Source organism: Rhinoderma darwinii, chromosome 4 (assembly GCF_050947455.1).
Source record: "Rhinoderma darwinii isolate aRhiDar2 chromosome 4, aRhiDar2.hap1, whole genome shotgun sequence".
NCBI classification, from domain to species: domain Eukaryota; kingdom Metazoa; phylum Chordata; class Amphibia; order Anura; family Rhinodermatidae; genus Rhinoderma; species Rhinoderma darwinii.
Window position 1 is genome coordinate 25,234,347 of NC_134690.1, and position 20,454 is coordinate 25,254,800.

The 20,454-nt window shown below is 43.2% G+C and overlaps 1 protein-coding gene across 1 annotated transcript in view; it reads right to left on the minus strand.

The window, feature by feature from the left end:
- Positions 1 to 1,643: 1,643 nt before the first annotated feature.
- Positions 1,644 to 20,454, minus strand: part of LOC142759085 (cytochrome P450 2K4-like) — a 97,696-nt gene continuing 78,885 nt past the window's right edge. Inside the window, exon 10 of the mRNA XM_075860933.1 lies at positions 1,644 to 3,238. Within this exon, the coding sequence (XP_075717048.1) occupies positions 3,060 to 3,238 (179 nt within the window). The 3' untranslated portion in view covers positions 1,644 to 3,059. The remainder of the gene's footprint in view (positions 3,239 to 20,454) is intronic.

Here is a 20,454-nt window from a genome sequence, read left to right on the forward strand (position 1 = left end):
GAGCTGCGACACTCTTTACACTAGTCCCTGCCTGGATGGCCACCGTACCAAGCAAAGCGTCACCCCGTTCTCAATATATTTGCCTCTATCAGACATTTATGGCATATCTTGTTGATAAGGAAGTCAGATATGGGAATAACCCTTTAATGGTAACCCTGGTGGTCTAGGCCAGTGAAGAGATCAATGGGAATCTCTTTTTAAATGCAACATTATTTTTATATTAAATAAAAAAAACTGAAAATGACGGCAGCTTGACTTCTTAATTCATTCTTTTATAAAATGTCTTCTTTCACTTACCGTAAACTGAAGAAGATTGGCTGAGTAACACGGGCCTAACTGACAATGAAACAATATAAGACAAAAAGTTTCTACAATGATGCGACCAATTTCTTACACTCTTATTTGGACAGCTCCCTGAGCGTATTACAAAAATAGAAAATATGTTTTAACAGTTTAAACATATTGGTAAGCAGAGCCACGTCAGAGCTGTCTTAGGGGACTCATACAGGTGTAGCACAACTGAACTTCTCATTAAAGCCTATGAACACAATTTTTTTGGGGGAAGGAAAGAAAATGTATTGGTCAGGTTTCAAAATGAGTCACTAACTACTACGATTACTTTTGTGAAATTTTAAAACAATCAATTAAAACCATATTGATTTTTGCTACAATTAAATTATGATTTCCCATTGGGGAATCTTTGGGTAATAATTGGGTGTTTATGTTATGTTTGCCTACATAATACTGCCATACATTGCTCTAATAATACTATTAGAAAGTGCTCATATACTAGTATCATTCAGAGCCTAATTTATGCTGCCATTCAGTGCCCAAATAATAGTGCCATAGTGTGCCCAAATAATATCAACATGCAGTGCCCAAATAAACATACTATTCATGGCTTACCTGCTACTGTTATACTCTTTTTCATTAATATGCATAATATAGGGCCCTATGATGGTACATAGTGGTAAAACTATAGCTTACTACAATATAGTGGCTACATAATACCGCCATATAGTGATATAATAATGCTTCTATATAGCACCCACATGATAGTGCCATTGTGTGCTTAAATAATATCATTATACAGCACCTTCATAATATTGTCACTATATGCCCAAATAATAACACCATTACAAAACACACCAACTTACACCATCCACATAATAGTGGCATTATATGCCCAACTTGCACCCCTCTGCAGTGCCCACATAATAATGTCATATTGTTCTAAAAAATAATAGCACACAGTGCAAACGTTGCAGTTCCACAGTATACCTTATAATATCTCCAAATAAAGCCGAATATTAGAAGCAGAAAGGATCCCAAATATTGGTACTATATAGTGTCCACATATTGGCACGGTGCTTTGGACAAATATTATCTATGTGCAGTGCCCAAATAATACCAATATTCAGCACCCAAATAAAACCGCCATACAGTAATAATGCCACCTTTTAGTGCAAAAATAATACCATGCCAATCTGTAAAATGATGCGGAATGGTAAAAATTTTGGTAAAGAGAAAGAAAATTGCCAATGATGTAATGGTTTTACCTGTCTTGTAATGCTCGTCTTTGTGATAAATATATAAAGCATCCTGTCATTATTGTACACTCTCAAAGACTCCATGCACACTAGTTTTATTTATTTTGTTTATTTTTTTCCTTACACAGATGAATACAAAAAAAAGAACGGCAATTTTTTACTTATAATATGGTTTTTTTTCACAATAAACAATTACAATTTTCTGAAAAAAACACGGATGGCGGTTTGGGGGAAAATTGTAATGTGTGAATAATATGTCACTCACCCTTTATGACTGGTACCAGGGGCATATCTATAGGGGTTCAAAGGTACCAGTTGCACCCAGAACGTGGTGCCTGAGTGGGCCCAAGGGCCTCTTTGCCACATAAGACACCAGTATGTTGGGGCCTGTTACAGATTTTACATTGGGGCCCAGGATTATTTCCCTCATAATAATTTACTACATTATTGAATTTAGGTTTTAATTTTTATTTAAAAGTAGCAAGGTCGACAACAATATTAAAGTAGTTTCTCATGTTCCTAATGTATCGTATTTATTCACATAATAAGCAAAACTAATAAGTGTGTTTGTCATCATGAATGTATTACACATACAACAGAACAGTTACAACATTTTATTTATCTCTTTCTCAAAAATCATCTCTTGCCCCTATATTTTTATTTATTTTTTAATTTGTTTAATTAATTAAATTTTCATATATATACAAACACACATGTAGAAAATCTTCCATATACAGTAAATAATTAATGTATAGTCCCTTCTGTCTATTCAGACACTTGGTGGTTCCAAAGCAACCACTTTTTACTGTGTGTGTTTTTGTTGTATTAGCCACTAAACTGATCATTTATGGAACTGCATAAGCCATATCATGGGCTTCATACCTGAGAAATTACTTTGGCCTTTTTATAAAATCTCCTGTTTTTTTTTGCTATACAATACATCAGTGGTCGCCAAACATTAGATCATGATAAACCTGGAGATCTCAGAAAGAGAACAAGAAGATCTTGATCTGAGGCCACCAGGCTGTTTTTCTCCTGGCCTCAACACAAAAGTGTGAAAACTGTCTCCTCAAAGGTGCGTGTTTTTGTGTGCCAAGTAAAAAGCTCCTTCGTGAAAGGGACTTGTGAGGTCCGTACAGTGCTATTAGTTGATTTTATTCGCACACACCCCATGACGGTTAATATACACTACCACAGACCAGGGCAGAGGGAAGGAGCATTGTGGTCATGTGTTAAGAAGGCAAGGCTGTGGAGCAAGTACAATAAGTAACTGTAGCTGCTTTCACCATTATGGGGACATCTGATCTTCTGGAAATGGCACGTACCAAAAAATTACAGCAGGATCTCCACGCCTCACATGCAACTGTCCCTGCTTCCCTGATAGATCAATTTAATCAATTTCCCCAAAAAGTATATCCCATGCTAAAATATTTTTGTCCACTTTCCCTAGATGTGTGGATCAGCAGTTTGTCAAGTATCTTTCACATTAGACGTGACGGTAAACATAGTCTATCTGCGATATATGGCACAGATTTCATGAGGTTTGGGAGCATTTGTAGACCCCATTGCTGGAGTAAGATCCAGTTTAGCTCCAGGTGGTGGCTGAAATGTGAAATGTTGCAATAGTGATGTGAAGAACAGAAATATCTCCATTTTAGCCAAAGTCTCCCCCGCACAACTTCGTTTTCCTAGAAGATAATACAAATATAAAAAAACATTTATTTGGTCATGTCTCAAATTAATCCCTTAAGGGTATGTGCACACGATAGCAGGCATTTACGTCTGAAAAGACAGACTGTTTTCAGGAGAAAACAGCTGACTCGTTTCAGACGTAATTGCTCCTCCTCGCATTTTGCGAGGCTTCTCTGACAGCCGTAAATTTTGAGCTGTGCTTCATTGAGTTCAATGAAGAACGGCTCAAATTATGTCTGAAAGAAGTGTCCTGCATATAATGTATATAAGTGTCCCGCATATAATGTATAGAAGTGTCCTGCATATAATGTATATAAGTGTCCCGCATATAATGTATATAAGTGTCCTGCATATAATGTACATAAGTGTCCTGCATATAGTGTATATAAGTGTCCCGCATATAATGTATATAAGTGTCCTGCATATAATGTATATAAGTGTCCTGCACATAATGTATATAAGTGTCCTGCATATAATGTATATAAGTGTCCCGCATATAATGTATATAAGTGTCCTGCATATAATGTATATAAGTGTCCTGCATATAATGTATAGAAGTGTCCCGCATATAATGTATATAAGTGTCCTGCATATAATGTATATAAGTGTCCTGCATATAATGTATATGTGTCCTGCATATAATGTATATAAGTGACCCGCATATAATGTATATAAGTGTCCTGCATATAATGTATATGAGTGTCCCGCATATAATGTATATAAGTGTCCCGCATATAATGTATATAAGTGTCCCGCATATAATGTATATAAGTGTCCTGCACATAATGTATATAAGTGTCCTGCATATAATGTATATAAGTGTCCTGCATATAATGTATATAAGTGTCCCGCATATAATGTATATAAGTGTCCCGCATATAATGTATATAAGTGTCCCGCATATAATGTATATAAGTGTCCCGCATATAATGTATATAAGTGTACCGCACATAATGTATATAAGTGTCCTGCATATAATGTATACAAGTGTCCCGCATATAATGTATATAAGTGTCCCGCATATAATGTATATAAGTGTCCCGCATATAATGTATATAAGTGTCCCGCATATAATGTATATAAGTGTCCTGCATATAATGTATATAAGTGTCCTGCACATAATGTATATAAGTGTCCTGCATATAATGTATATAAGTGTCCTGCATATAATGTATATAAGTGTCCTGCATATAACGTATAGAAGTGTCCCGCATATAATGTATAGAAGTGTCCCGCATATAATGTATAGAAGTGTCCCGCATATAATGTATATAAGTGTCCCGCATATAATGTATATAAGTGTCCCGCATATAATGTATATAAGTGTCCCGCATATAATGTATATAAGTGTCCCGCATATAATGTATATAAGTGTCCCGCATATAATGTATATAAGTGTACCGCACATAATGTATATAAGTGTACCGCACATAATGTATATAAGTGTCCTGCATATAATGTATATAAGTGTCCTGCATATAATGTATATAAGTGTCCCGCATATAATGTATATAAGTGTCCCGCATATAATGTATATAAGTGTCCCGCATATAATGTATATAAGTGTACCGCACATAATGTATATAAGTGTCCCGCATATAATGTATATAAGTGTCCCGCATATAATGTATATAAGTGTCCCGCATATAATGTATATAAGTGTCCCGCATATAATGTATATAAGTGTCCTGCATATAATGTATATAAGTGTCCTGCACATAATGTATATAAGTGTCCTGCATATAATGTATATAAGTGTCCTGCATATAATGTATATAAGTGTCCTGCATATAACGTATAGAAGCGTCCCGCATATAATGTATAGAAGTGTCCCGCATATAATATATAGAAGTGTCCCGCATATAATGTATATAAGTGTCCCGCATATAATGTATATAAGTGTCCCGCATATAATGTATATAAGTGTCCCGCATATAATGTATAGAAGTGTCCCGCATATAATGTATATAAGTGTCCCGCATATAATGTATATAAGTGTACCGCACATAATGTATATAAGTGTACCGCACATAATGTATATAAGTGTCCTGCATATAATGTATATAAGTGTCCTGCATATAATGTATATAAGTGTCCCGCATATAATGTATATAAGTGTCCCGCATATAATGTATATAAGTGTCCCGCATATAATGTATATAAGTGTCCTGCATATAATGTATATAAGTGTCCTGCACATAATGTATATAAGTGTCCCGCATATAATGTATATAAGTGTCCTGCATATAATGTATATAAGTGTCCTGCATATAACGTATAGAAGTGTCCCGCATATAATGTATAGAAGTGTCCCGCATATAATGTATAGAAGTGTCCCGCATATAATGTATATAAGTGTCCCGCATATAATGTATATAAGTGTCCCGCATATAATGTATATAAGTGTCCTGCATATAATGTATATAAGTGTCCCGCATATAATGTATATAAGTGTCCCGCATATAATGTATATAAGTGTCCCGCATATAATGTATATAAGTGTCCTGCACATAATGTATATAAGTGTCCTGCATATAATGTATATAAGCGTCCCACATATAATGTATATAAGCGTCCCGCATATAGTGTATATAAGTGTCCCGCATATAATGTATATAAGTGTCCTGCATATAATGTATATAAGTGTCCTGCACATAATGTATATAAGTGTCCTGCATATAATGTATATAAGTGTCCCGCATATAATGTATATAAGTGTCCTGCATATAATGTATATAAGTGTCCTGCATATAATGTATAGAAGTGTCCCGCATATAATGTATATAAGTGTCCTGCATATAATGTATATAAGTGTCCTGCATATAATGTATATGTGTCCTGCATATAATGTATATAAGTGACCCGCATATAATGTATATAAGTGTCCTGCATATAATGTATATGAGTGTCCCGCATATAATGTATATAAGTGTCCCGCATATAATGTATATAAGTGTCCTGCATATAATGTATATAAGTGTCCCGCATATAATGTATATAAGTGTCCCGCATATAATGTATATAAGTGTCCCGCATATAATGTATATAAGTGTCCCGCATATAATGTATATAAGTGTCCCGCATATAATGTATATAAGTGTCCCGCATATAATGTATATAAGTGTCCCGCATATAATGTATATAAGTGTCCCGCATATAATGTATATAAGTGTCCCGCATATAATGTATATAAGTGTCCCGCATATAATGTATATAAGTGTCCTGCACATAATGTATATAAGTGTCCTGCATATAATGTATATAAGCGTCCCACATATAATGTATATAAGCGTCCCGCATATAATGTATATAAGTGTCCTGCATATAATGTATATAAGTGTCCTGCATATAATGTATATAAGTGTCCTGTATATAATGTATATAAGTGTCCCGCATATAATGTATATAAGTGTCCCGCATATAATGTATATAAGTGTCCCGCATATAATGTATATAAGTGTCCTGCATATAATGTATATAAGTGTCCTGCATATAATGTATATAAGTGTCCTGTATATAATGTATATAAGTGTCCTGCACATAATGTATATAAGTGTCCCGCATATAATGTATATAAGTGTCCCGCATATAATGTATATAAGTGTCCTGCATATAATGTATATAAGTGTCCTGCATATAATGTATATAAGTGTCCTGCATATAATGTATATAAGTGTCCTGCATATAATGTATATAAGTGTCCTGCACATAATGTATATAAGTGTCCTGCACTTCTTTTGCCGAGGCTGTATTTTTACGCGTCGTCGTTTGACAGCTGTCAAACGACGACGTGTAAATGACAAGTCGTCTGCACAGTACGTCGGCAAACCCATTCAGATGAATTGGCAGATGTTTGCCGACGTATTGTAGCCCTATTTTCAGACGTAAAACGAGGCATAATACGCCTCGTTTATGTCTGAAAATAGATCGTGTGAACCCAGCCTAAATGTGATAACCACAGGCACAATTGTTGCTTGGTCACTTTCACACTAAAGTCTTTTGTTTAGATTTTAAAAATCTGTAAGTGGGAATGGACAAATTAAAGGTTATAGACAACATTGACAAAGAAAAAAATATTTTATAAGATCTTTTAGGTTGCAATCTCCATTAATTTCATAACTCCTGATATGCAGTTTGGAACTTGCTCCCAGTTTTAGACTTTTCTCATGATTCTGTGTAATTTCAAGTAATACATGCCGGATGTAAGGTATTTGTATCCAGAACACTGCTGCCTCCACCAGCTCTTATGAACTAGAACAGCTTCACTCCTGTACAGCTTTCTACTTCAGAAGATACTGATATACTCCCTATGTCATCTCATTTTCCCTCTGCAGACACTGATATAGTCCCTGTCAGATCTTCTATTCGCTCTACAGACACTCATGTAGAAAGAATGTGTGATCCCTCCTCTCTGCTTACTCTGCCATGCGTGCTCTCCTCCCTCTCTGCACTGTGATACATCCTGTGTATTCTCCTCCCTCTCTACACTGTGATACATCCTGTGTATTCTCCTCCCTCTCTGCACTGTGATACATCCTGTGTATTCTCCTCTCTCTCTGCACTGTGATACATCCTGTGTATTCTCCTCCCTCTCTGCACTGTGATACATCCTGTGTATTCTCCTCCCTCTCTGCACTTTGATACATCCTGTGTATTCTCCTCTCTCTCTCTGCACTGTGATACATCCTGTGTATTCTCCTCTCTCTCTCTCTCTCTGCACTGTGATACATCCTGTGTATTCTCCTCCCTCTCTGCACTGTGATACATCCTGTGTATTCTCCACCCTCTCTGCACTGTGATACATCCTGTGTATTCTCCTCCCTCTCTCTGCACTGTGATACATCCTGTGTATTCTCCTCCCTCTCTGCACTGTGATACATCCTGTGTAGTCTCCTCCCTCTCTACACTGTGATACATCCTGTGTATTCTCCTCCCTCTCTGCACTGTGATACATCCTGTGTATTCTCCTCCCTCTCTACACTGTGATACATCCTGTGTATTCTCCTCCCTCTCTCTGCATTGTGATACATCCTGTGTATTCTCCTCCCTCTCTGCACTGTGATACATCCTGTGTATTCTCCTCCCTCTCTGCACTGTAATACATCCTGTGTATCCTCCCCCCTCTCTGCACTGTGATACATCCTGTGTATTCTCCTCCCTCTCTGCATTGTGATACATCCTGTGTATCCTCCTCCCTCTCTGCACTGTGATACATCCTGTGTATTCTCCTCCCTCTCTGCACTGTGATACATCCTGTGTATTCTCCTCCCTCTCTACACTGTGATACATCCTGTGTATTCTCCTCTCTCTCTGCACTGTGATACATCCTGTGTATTCTCCTCCCTCTCTAAACTGTGATACATCCTGTGTATTCTCCTCCCTCTCTGCACTGTGATACATCCTGTGTGAATTCTCCTCCCTCTCTGCACTGTGATACATCCTGTGTATTCTCCTCCCTCTCTCTGCAATGTGATACATCCTGTGTAGTCTCCTCCCTCTCTACGCTGTGATACATCCTGTGTATTCTCCTCCCTCTCTACACTGTGATACATCCTGTGTATTCTCCGCCCTCTCTGCACTGTGATACATCCTGTGTAATCTCCTCCCTCTCTGCACTGTAATACATCCTGTGTATTCTCCTCCCTCTCTCTGCACTGTGATACATCCTGTGTAATCTCCTCCCTCTCTACACTGTGATACATCCTGTGTATTCTCCTCTCTCTCTGTACTGTGATACATCCTGTGTATTCTCCTCCCTCTCTGCACTGTGATACATCCTGTGTATTCTCCTCCCTCTCTACACTGTGATACATCCTGTGTATTCTCCTCCCTCTCTGCACTGTGATACATCCTGTGTATTCTCCTCCCTCTCTGCACTGTGATACATCCTGTGTATTCTCCTCCCTCTCTGCACTGTGATACATCCTGTGTATTCTCCTCCCTCTCTCTGCACTGTGATACATCTTGTGTATTCTCCTCCCTCTCTCTGCACTGTGATACATCTTGTGTATTCTCCTCCCTCTCTCTACACTGTGATACATCCTGTGTATTCTCCTCCCTCTCTGCACTGTGATACATCCTGTGTATTCTCCTCCCTCTCTGCACTGTGATACAGCCTGTGTATTCTCCTCCCTCTCTGCACTGTGATACATCCTGTGTATTCTCCTCCCTCTCTCTGCACTGTGATACATCTTGTGTATTCTCCTCCCTCTCTCTGCACTGTGATACATCTTGTGTATTCTCCTCCCTCTCTCTACACTGTGATACATCCTGTGTATTCTCCTCCCTCTCTGCACTGTGATACATCCTGTGTATTCTCCTCCCTCTCTGCACTGTGATACATCCTGTGTATTCTCCTCCCTCTCTCTGCACTGTGATACATCTTGTGTATTCTCCTCCCTCTCTCTACACTGTGATACATCCTGTGTATTCTCCTCCCTCTCTGCACTGTGATACATCCTGTGTATTCTCCTCCCTCTCTACGCTGTGATACATCCTGTGTATTCTCCTCCCTCTCTGCACTGTGATACAGCCTGTGTATTCTCCTCCCTCTCTGCACTGTGATACATCCTGTGTATTCTCCTCCCTCTCTACGCTGTGATACATCCTGTGTATTCTCCTCCCTCTCTGCACTGTGATACAGCCTGTGTATTCTCCTCCCTCTCTCTACACTGTGATACATCCTGTGTATTCTCCTCTCTCTCTGCACTGTGATACATCCTGTGTATTCTCCTCCCTCTCTCTACACTGTGATACATCCTGTGTATTCTCCTCCCTCTCTCTACACTGTGATACATCCTGTGTATTCTCCTCCCTCTCTGCACTGTGATACATCCTGTGTATTCTCCTCCCTCTCTACGCTGTGATACATCCTGTGTATTCTCCTCCCTCTCTGCACTGTGATACATCCTGTGTATTCTCCTCCCTCTCTACGCTGTGATACATCCTGTGTATTCTCCTCCCTCTCTGCACTGTGATACATCCTGTGTATTCTCCTCCCTCTCTACGCTGTGATACATCCTGTGCATTCTCCTCCCTCTCTCTGCACTGTGATACATCCTGTGTATTGTCCTCCCTCTCCGCACTGTGATACATCCTGTGTATTCTCCTCCCTCTCCGCAATGTGATACATCCTGTGTATTCTCCTCTCTCTCTGCACTGTGATACATCCTGTGTATTCTCCTCCCTCTCTGCACTGTGATACATCCTGTGTATTCTCCTCCCTCTCTGCACTGTGATACATCCTGTGTATTGTCCTCCCTCTCCGCACTGTGATACATCCTGTGTATTCTCCTCCCTCTCTCTGCACTGTGATTTATCCTGTGTATTCTCCTCCCTCTCTGCACTGTGATACATCCTGTGTATTGTCCTCCCTCTCCGCACTGTGATACATCCTGTGTATTGTCCTCCCTCTCCGCACTGTGATACATCCTGTGTATTCTCCTCCCTCTCCGCACTGTGATACATCCTGTGTATTCTCCTCCCTCTCCGCACTGTGATACATCCTGTGTATTCTCCTCTCTCTCTGCACTGTGATACATCCTGTGTATTCTCCTCCCTCTCTGCACTGTGATACATCCTGTGTATTCTCCTCCCTCTCTGCACTGTGATACATCCTGTGTATTGTCCTCCCTCTCCGCACTGTGATACATCCTGTGTATTCTCCTCCCTCTCTACACTGTGATACATCCTGTGTATTCTCCTCCCTCTCTCTGCACTGTGATACATCCTGTGTATTCTCCTCCCTCTCTACACTGTGATACATCCTGTGTATTCTCCTCCCTCTCTACACTGTGATACATCCTGTGTATTCTCCTCCCTCTCTGCACTGTGATACATCCTGTGTATTCTCCTCCCTCTCTGCACTGTGATACATCTTGTGTATTCTCCTCCCTCTCTGCACTGTGATACATCCTGTGTATTCTCCTCCCTCTCTGCACTGTGATACATCCTGTGTATTCTCCTCTCTCTCTCTGCGCTGTGATACATCCTGTGTATTCTCCTCCCTCTCTCTGCACTGTGATACATACTGTGTATTTTCCTCCCTCTCTGCACTGTGATACATCCTGTGTATTCTCCTCCCTCTCTGCACTGTGATACATCCTGTGTATTCTCCTCCCTCTCTGCACTGTGATACATCCTGTGTATTCTCCTCCCTCTCTCTGCACTGTGATACATCTTGTGTATTCTCCTCCCTCTCTCTGCACTGTGATACATCTTGTGTATTCTCCTCCCTCTCTCTACACTGTGATACATCCTGTGTATTCTCCTCCCTCTCTCTACACTGTGATACATCCTGTGTATTCTCCTCCCTCTCTGCACTGTGATACATCCTGTGTATTCTCCTCCCTCTCTGCACTGTGATACATCCTGTGTATTCTCCTCCCTCTCTCTGCACTGTGATACATCTTGTGTATTCTCCTCCCTCTCTCTACACTGTGATACATCCTGTGTATTCTCCTCCCTCTCTGCACTGTGATACATCCTGTGTATTCTCCTCCCTCTCTACGCTGTGATACATCCTGTGTATTCTCCTCCCTCTCTGCACTGTGATACAGCCTGTGTATTCTCCTCCCTCTCTCTACACTGTGATACATCCTGTGTATTCTCCTCTCTCTCTGCACTGTGATACATCCTGTGTATTCTCCTCCCTCTCTCTACACTGTGATACATCCTGTGTATTCTCCTCCCTCTCTCTACACTGTGATACATCCTGTGTATTCTCCTCCCTCTCTGCACTGTGATACATCCTGTGTATTCTCCTCCCTCTCTACGCTGTGATACATCCTGTGTATTCTCCTCCCTCTCTGCACTGTGATACATCCTGTGTATTCTCCTCCCTCTCCGCACTGTGATACATCCTGTGTATTCTCCTCCCTCTCCGCAATGTGATACATCCTGTGTATTCTCCTCTCTCTCTGCACTGTGATACATCCTGTGTATTCTCCTCCCTCTCTGCACTGTGATACATCCTGTGTATTCTCCTCCCTCTCTGCACTGTGATACATCCTGTGTATTGTCCTCCCTCTCCGCACTGTGATACATCCTGTGTATTCTCCTCCCTCTCCGCACTGTGATACATCCTGTGTATTCTCCTCCCTCTCCGCACTGTGATACATCCTGTGTATTCTCCTCCCTCTCCGCAATGTGATACATCCTGTGTATTCTCCTCTCTCTCTGCACTGTGATACATCCTGTGTATTCTCCTCCCTCTCTGCACTGTGATACATCCTGTGTATTCTCCTCCCTCTCTGCACTGTGATACATCCTGTGTATTGTCCTCCCTCTCCGCACTGTGATACATCCTGTGTATTCTCCTCCCTCTCCGCACTGTGATACATCCTGTGTATTCTCCTCCCTCTCCGCACTGTGATACATCCTGTGTATTCTCCTCTCTCTCCGCACTGTGATACATCCTGTGTATTCTCCTCCCTCTCTGCACTGTGATACATCCTGTGTATTCTCCTCCCTCTCTGCACTGTGATACATCCTGTGTATTCTCCTCCCTCTCTGCACTGTGATACATCCTGTGTATTCTACTCTCTCTCTCTGCGCTGTGATACATCCTGTGTATTCTCCTCCCTCTCTCTGCACTGTGATACATCCTGTGTAGTCTCCTCCCTCTCTGCACTGTGATACATCCTGTGTATTCTCCTCCCTCTCTGCACTGTGATACATCTTGTGTATTCTCCTCCCTCTCTGCACTGTGATACATCCTGTGTATTCTCCTCCCTCTCTACACTGTGATACATCCTGTGTATTCTCCTCTCTCTCTCTGCACTGTGATACATCCTGTGTGTTCTCCACCCTCTCTGCACTGTGATACATCCTGTGTATTCTCCACCCTCTCTGCACTGTGATACATCCTGTGTATTCTCCTCCCTCTCTACACTGTGATACATCCTGTGTATTCTCCTCCCTCTCTGCACTGTGATACATCCTGTGTATTCTCCTCCCTCTCTGCACTGTGATACATCCTGTGTATTCTCCTCCCTCTCTGCACTGTGATACATCCTGTGTATTCTCCTCCCTCTCTCTGCACTGTGATACATCTTGTGTATTCTCCTCCCTCTCTCTGCACTGTGATACATCTTGTGTATTCTCCTCCCTCTCTCTACACTGTGATACATCCTGTGTATTCTCCTCCCTCTCTGCACTGTGATACATCCTGTGTATTCTCCTCCCTCTCTGCACTGTGATACAGCCTGTGTATTCTCCTCCCTCTCTGCACTGTGATACATCCTGTGTATTCTCCTCCCTCTCTCTGCACTGTGATACATCTTGTGTATTCTCCTCCCTCTCTCTGCACTGTGATACATCTTGTGTATTCTCCTCCCTCTCTCTACACTGTGATACATCCTGTGTATTCTCCTCCCTCTCTGCACTGTGATACATCCTGTGTATTCTCCTCCCTCTCTGCACTGTGATACATCCTGTGTATTCTCCTCCCTCTCTCTGCACTGTGATACATCTTGTGTATTCTCCTCCCTCTCTCTACACTGTGATACATCCTGTGTATTCTCCTCCCTCTCTGCACTGTGATACATCCTGTGTATTCTCCTCCCTCTCTACGCTGTGATACATCCTGTGTATTCTCCTCCCTCTCTGCACTGTGATACAGCCTGTGTATTCTCCTCCCTCTCTGCACTGTGATACATCCTGTGTATTCTCCTCCCTCTCTACGCTGTGATACATCCTGTGTATTCTCCTCCCTCTCTGCACTGTGATACAGCCTGTGTATTCTCCTCCCTCTCTCTACACTGTGATACATCCTGTGTATTCTCCTCTCTCTCTGCACTGTGATACATCCTGTGTATTCTCCTCCCTCTCTCTACACTGTGATACATCCTGTGTATTCTCCTCCCTCTCTCTACACTGTGATACATCCTGTGTATTCTCCTCCCTCTCTGCACTGTGATACATCCTGTGTATTCTCCTCCCTCTCTACGCTGTGATACATCCTGTGTATTCTCCTCCCTCTCTGCACTGTGATACATCCTGTGTATTCTCCTCCCTCTCTACGCTGTGATACATCCTGTGTATTCTCCTCCCTCTCTGCACTGTGATACATCCTGTGTATTCTCCTCCCTCTCTACGCTGTGATACATCCTGTGCATTCTCCTCCCTCTCTCTGCACTGTGATACATCCTGTGTATTGTCCTCCCTCTCCGCACTGTGATACATCCTGTGTATTCTCCTCCCTCTCCGCAATGTGATACATCCTGTGTATTCTCCTCTCTCTCTGCACTGTGATACATCCTGTGTATTCTCCTCCCTCTCTGCACTGTGATACATCCTGTGTATTCTCCTCCCTCTCTGCACTGTGATACATCCTGTGTATTGTCCTCCCTCTCCGCACTGTGATACATCCTGTGTATTCTCCTCCCTCTCTCTGCACTGTGATTTATCCTGTGTATTCTCCTCCCTCTCTGCACTGTGATACATCCTGTGTATTGTCCTCCCTCTCCGCACTGTGATACATCCTGTGTATTGTCCTCCCTCTCCGCACTGTGATACATCCTGTGTATTCTCCTCCCTCTCCGCACTGTGATACATCCTGTGTATTCTCCTCCCTCTCCGCACTGTGATACATCCTGTGTATTCTCCTCTCTCTCTGCACTGTGATACATCCTGTGTATTCTCCTCCCTCTCTGCACTGTGATACATCCTGTGTATTCTCCTCCCTCTCTGCACTGTGATACATCCTGTGTATTGTCCTCCCTCTCCGCACTGTGATACATCCTGTGTATTCTCCTCCCTCTCTACACTGTGATACATCCTGTGTATTCTCCTCCCTCTCTCTGCACTGTGATACATCCTGTGTATTCTCCTCCCTCTCTACACTGTGATACATCCTGTGTATTCTCCTCCCTCTCTACACTGTGATACATCCTGTGTATTCTCCTCCCTCTCTGCACTGTGATACATCCTGTGTATTCTCCTCCCTCTCTGCACTGTGATACATCTTGTGTATTCTCCTCCCTCTCTGCACTGTGATACATCCTGTGTATTCTCCTCCCTCTCTGCACTGTGATACATCCTGTGTATTCTCCTCTCTCTCTCTGCGCTGTGATACATCCTGTGTATTCTCCTCCCTCTCTCTGCACTGTGATACATACTGTGTATTTTCCTCCCTCTCTGCACTGTGATACATCCTGTGTATTCTCCTCCCTCTCTGCACTGTGATACATCCTGTGTATTCTCCTCCCTCTCTGCACTGTGATACATCCTGTGTATTCTCCTCCCTCTCTCTGCACTGTGATACATCTTGTGTATTCTCCTCCCTCTCTCTGCACTGTGATACATCTTGTGTATTCTCCTCCCTCTCTCTACACTGTGATACATCCTGTGTATTCTCCTCCCTCTCTCTACACTGTGATACATCCTGTGTATTCTCCTCCCTCTCTGCACTGTGATACATCCTGTGTATTCTCCTCCCTCTCTGCACTGTGATACATCCTGTGTATTCTCCTCCCTCTCTCTGCACTGTGATACATCTTGTGTATTCTCCTCCCTCTCTCTACACTGTGATACATCCTGTGTATTCTCCTCCCTCTCTGCACTGTGATACATCCTGTGTATTCTCCTCCCTCTCTACGCTGTGATACATCCTGTGTATTCTCCTCCCTCTCTGCACTGTGATACAGCCTGTGTATTCTCCTCCCTCTCTCTACACTGTGATACATCCTGTGTATTCTCCTCTCTCTCTGCACTGTGATACATCCTGTGTATTCTCCTCCCTCTCTCTACACTGTGATACATCCTGTGTATTCTCCTCCCTCTCTCTACACTGTGATACATCCTGTGTATTCTCCTCCCTCTCTGCACTGTGATACATCCTGTGTATTCTCCTCCCTCTCTACGCTGTGATACATCCTGTGTATTCTCCTCCCTCTCTGCACTGTGATACAGCCTGTGTATTCTCCTCCCTCTCTCTACACTGTGATACATCCTGTGTATTCTCCTCTCTCTCTGCACTGTGATACATCCTGTGTATTCTCCTCCCTCTCTCTACACTGTGATACATCCTGTGTATTCTCCTCCCTCTCTCTACACTGTGATACATCCTGTGTATTCTCCTCCCTCTCTGCACTGTGATACATCCTGTGTATTCTCCTCCCTCTCTACGCTGTGATACATCCTGTGTATTCTCCTCCCTCTCTGCACTGTGATACATCCTGTGTATTCTCCTCCCTCTCCGCACTGTGATACATCCTGTGTATTCTCCTCCCTCTCCGCAATGTGATACATCCTGTGTATTCTCCTCCCTCTCTGCACTGTGATACATCCTGTGTATTCTCCTCCCTCTCTGCACTGTGATACATCCTGTGTATTGTCCTCCCTCTCCGCACTGTGATACATCCTGTGTATTCTCCTCCCTCTCCGCACTGTGATACATCCTGTGTATTCTCCTCCCTCTCCGCACTGTGATACATCCTGTGTATTCTCCTCCCTCTCCGCAATGTGATACATCCTGTGTATTCTCCTCTCTCTCTGCACTGTGATACATCCTGTGTATTCTCCTCCCTCTCTGCACTGTGATACATCCTGTGTATTCTCCTCCCTCTCTGCACTGTGATACATCCTGTGTATTGTCCTCCCTCTCCGCACTGTGATACATCCTGTGTATTCTCCTCCCTCTCCGCACTGTGATACATCCTGTGTATTCTCCTCCCTCTCCGCACTGTGATACATCCTGTGTATTCTCCTCTCTCTCTGCACTGTGATACATCCTGTGTATTCTCCTCCCTCTCTGCACTGTGATACATCCTGTGTATTCTCCTCCCTCTCTGCACTGTGATACATCCTGTGTATTCTACTCTCTCTCTCTGCGCTGTGATACATCCTGTGTATTCTCCTCCCTCTCTCTGCACTGTGATACATCCTGTGTAGTCTCCTCCCTCTCTGCACTGTGATACATCCTGTGTATTCTCCTCCCTCTCTGCACTGTGATACATCTTGTGTATTCTCCTCCCTCTCTGCACTGTGATACATCCTGTGTATTCTCCTCCCTCTCTACACTGTGATACATCCTGTGTATTCTCCTCTCTCTCTCTGCACTGTGATACATCCTGTGTGTTCTCCACCCTCTCTGCACTGTGATACATCCTGTGTATTCTCCACCCTCTCTGCACTGTGATACATCCTGTGTATTCTCCTCCCTCTCTACGCTGTGATACATCCTGTGTAATCTCCTCCCTCTCTACACTGTGATACATCCTGTGTATTCTCCTCCCTCTCTGCACTGTGATACATCCTGTGTATTCTCCTCTCTCTCTCTGCACTGTGATACATCCTGTGTATTCTCCTCTCTCTCTCTGCACTGTGATACATCCTGTGTATTCTCCTCCCTCTCTGCACTGTGATACATCCTGTGTATTCTCCTCCCTCTCTGCACTGTGATACATCCTGTGTATTCTCCTCCCTCTCTGCACTGTGATACATCCTGTGTATTCTCCTCCCTCTCTGCACTGTGATACATCCTGTGTATTCTCCTCTCTCACTACACTGTGATACATCCTGTGTATTCTCCTCCCTCTCTGCACTGTGATACATCCTGTGTATTCTCCTCCCTCTCTACACTGTGATACATCCTCTGTATCCTCCTCCCTCTCTGCACTGTGATACATCCTGTGTATTCTCCTCCCTCTCTGCACTGTGATACATCCTGTGTATTCTCCTCCCTCTCTGCACTGTGATACATCCTATGTATTCTCCTCCCTCTCTGCACTGTGATACATCCTGTGTATTCTCCTCCCTCTCTACACTGTGATACATCCTGTGTATTCTCCTCTCTCTCTCTGCACTGTGATACATCCTGTGTATTCTCCTCCCTCTCTGCACTGTGATACATCCTGTGTATTCTCCTCCCTCTCTGCACTGTGATACATCCTGTGTATTCTCCACCCTCTCTGCACTGTGATACATCCTGTGTATTCTCCTCTCTCTCTCTCTCTCTGCACTGTGATACATCCTGTGTATTCTCCTCCCTCTCTGCACTGTGATACATCCTGTGTATTCTCCACCCTCTCTGCACTGTGATACATCCTGTGTATTCTCCTCCCTCTCTCTCTGCACTGTGATACATCCTGTGTATTCTCCTCCCTCTCTGCACTGTGATACATCCTGTGTAGTCTCCTCCCTCTCTACACTGTGATACATCCAGTGTATTCTCCTCCCTCTCTACACTGTGATACATCCTGTGTATTCTCCTCCCTCTCTGCACTGTGATACATCCTGTGTATTCTCCTCCCTCTCTACACTGTGATACATCCTGTGTATTCTACTCCCTCTCTCTGCATTGTGATACATCCTGTGTATTCTCCTCCCTCTCTGCACTGTGATACATCCTGTGTATTCTCCTCCCTCTCTGCATTGTGATACATCCTGTGTATCCTCCCCCCTCTCTGCACTGTGATCATTCCTGTGTATTCTCCTCCCTCTCTGCATTGTGATACATCCTGTGTATCCTCCTCCCTCTCTGCACTGTGATACATCCTGTGTATTCTCCTCCCTCTCTGCACTGTGATACATCCTGTGTATTCTCCTCCCTCTCTACACTGTGATACATCCTGTGTATTCTCCTCTCTCTCTGCACTGTGATACATCCTGTGTATTCTCCTCCCTCTCTACACTGTGATACATCCTGTGTATTCTCCTCCCTCTCTACACTGTGATACATCCTGTGTATTCTTCTCCCTCTCTACACTCTGACAACACATCCTGTGTATTCTCCTCCCTCTCTGCAATGTGATACATCCTGTGTATTCTCCTCCCTCTCTGCACTGTGATACATCCTGTGTATTCTCCTCCCTCTCTCTGCATTGTGATACATCCTGTGTAGTCTCCTCCCTCTCTACGCTGTGATACATCCTGTGTATTCTCCTCCCTCTCTGCACTGTGATACATCCTGTGTATTCTCCTCCCTCTCTCTGCAATGTGATACATCCTGTGTAGTCTCCTCCCTCTCTACGCTGTGATACATCCTGTGTATTCTCCTCCCTCTCTACACTGTGATACATCCTGTGTATTCTCCGCCCTCTCTGCACTGTGATACATCCTGTGTAATCTCCTCCCTCTCTGCACTGTAATACATCCTGTGTATTCTCCTCCCTCTCTCTGCACTGTGATACATCCTGTGTAATCTCCTCCCTCTCTACACTGTGATACATCCTGTGTATTCTCCTCTCTCTCTGTACTGTGATACATCCTGTGTATTCTCCTCCCTCTCTGCACTGTGATACATCCTGTGTATTCTCCTCCCTCTCTACACTGTGATACATCCTGTGTATTCTCCTCCCTCTCTGCACTGTGATACATCCTGTGTATTCTCCTCCCTCTCTGCACTGTGATACATCCTGTGTATTCTCCTCCCTCTCTGCACTGTGATACATCCTGTGTATTCCCCTCCCTCTCTCTGCACTGTGATACATCTTGTGTATTCTCCTCCCTCTCTCTGCACTGTGATACATCTTGTGTATTCTCCTCCCTCTCTCTACACTGTGATACATCCTGTGTATTCTCCTCCCTCTCTCTACACTGTGATACATCCTGTGTATTCTCCTCCCTCTCTGCACTGTGATACATCCTGTGTATTCTCCTCCCTCTCTACGCTGTGATACATCCTGTGTATTCTCCTCCCTCTCTGCACTGTGATACAGCCTGTGTATTCTCCTCCCTCTCTCTACACTGTGATACATCCTGTGTATTCTCCTCTCTCTCTGCACTGTGATACATCCTGTGTATTCTCCTCCCTCTCCGCACTGTGATACATCCTGTGTATTCTCCTCCCTCTCCGCAATGTGATACATCCTGTGTATTCTCCTCTCTCTCTGCACTGTGATACATCCTGTGTATTCTCCTCCCTCTGTGCACTGTGATACATCCTGTGTATTCTCCTCCCTCTCTGCACTGTGATACATCCTGTGTATTGTCCTCCCTCTCCGCACTGTGATACATCCTGTGTATTCTCCTCCCTCTCTCTGCACTGTGATTTATCCTGTGTATTCTCCTCCCTCTCTGCACTGTGATACATCCTGTGTATTGTCCTCCCTCTCCGCACTGTGATACATCCTGTGTATTCTCCTCCCTCTCCGCACTGTGATACATCCTGTGTATTCTCCTCCCTCTCCGCACTGTGATACATCCTGTGTATTCTCCTCTCTCTCTGCACTGTGATACATCCTGTGTATTCTCCTCCCTCTCTGCACTG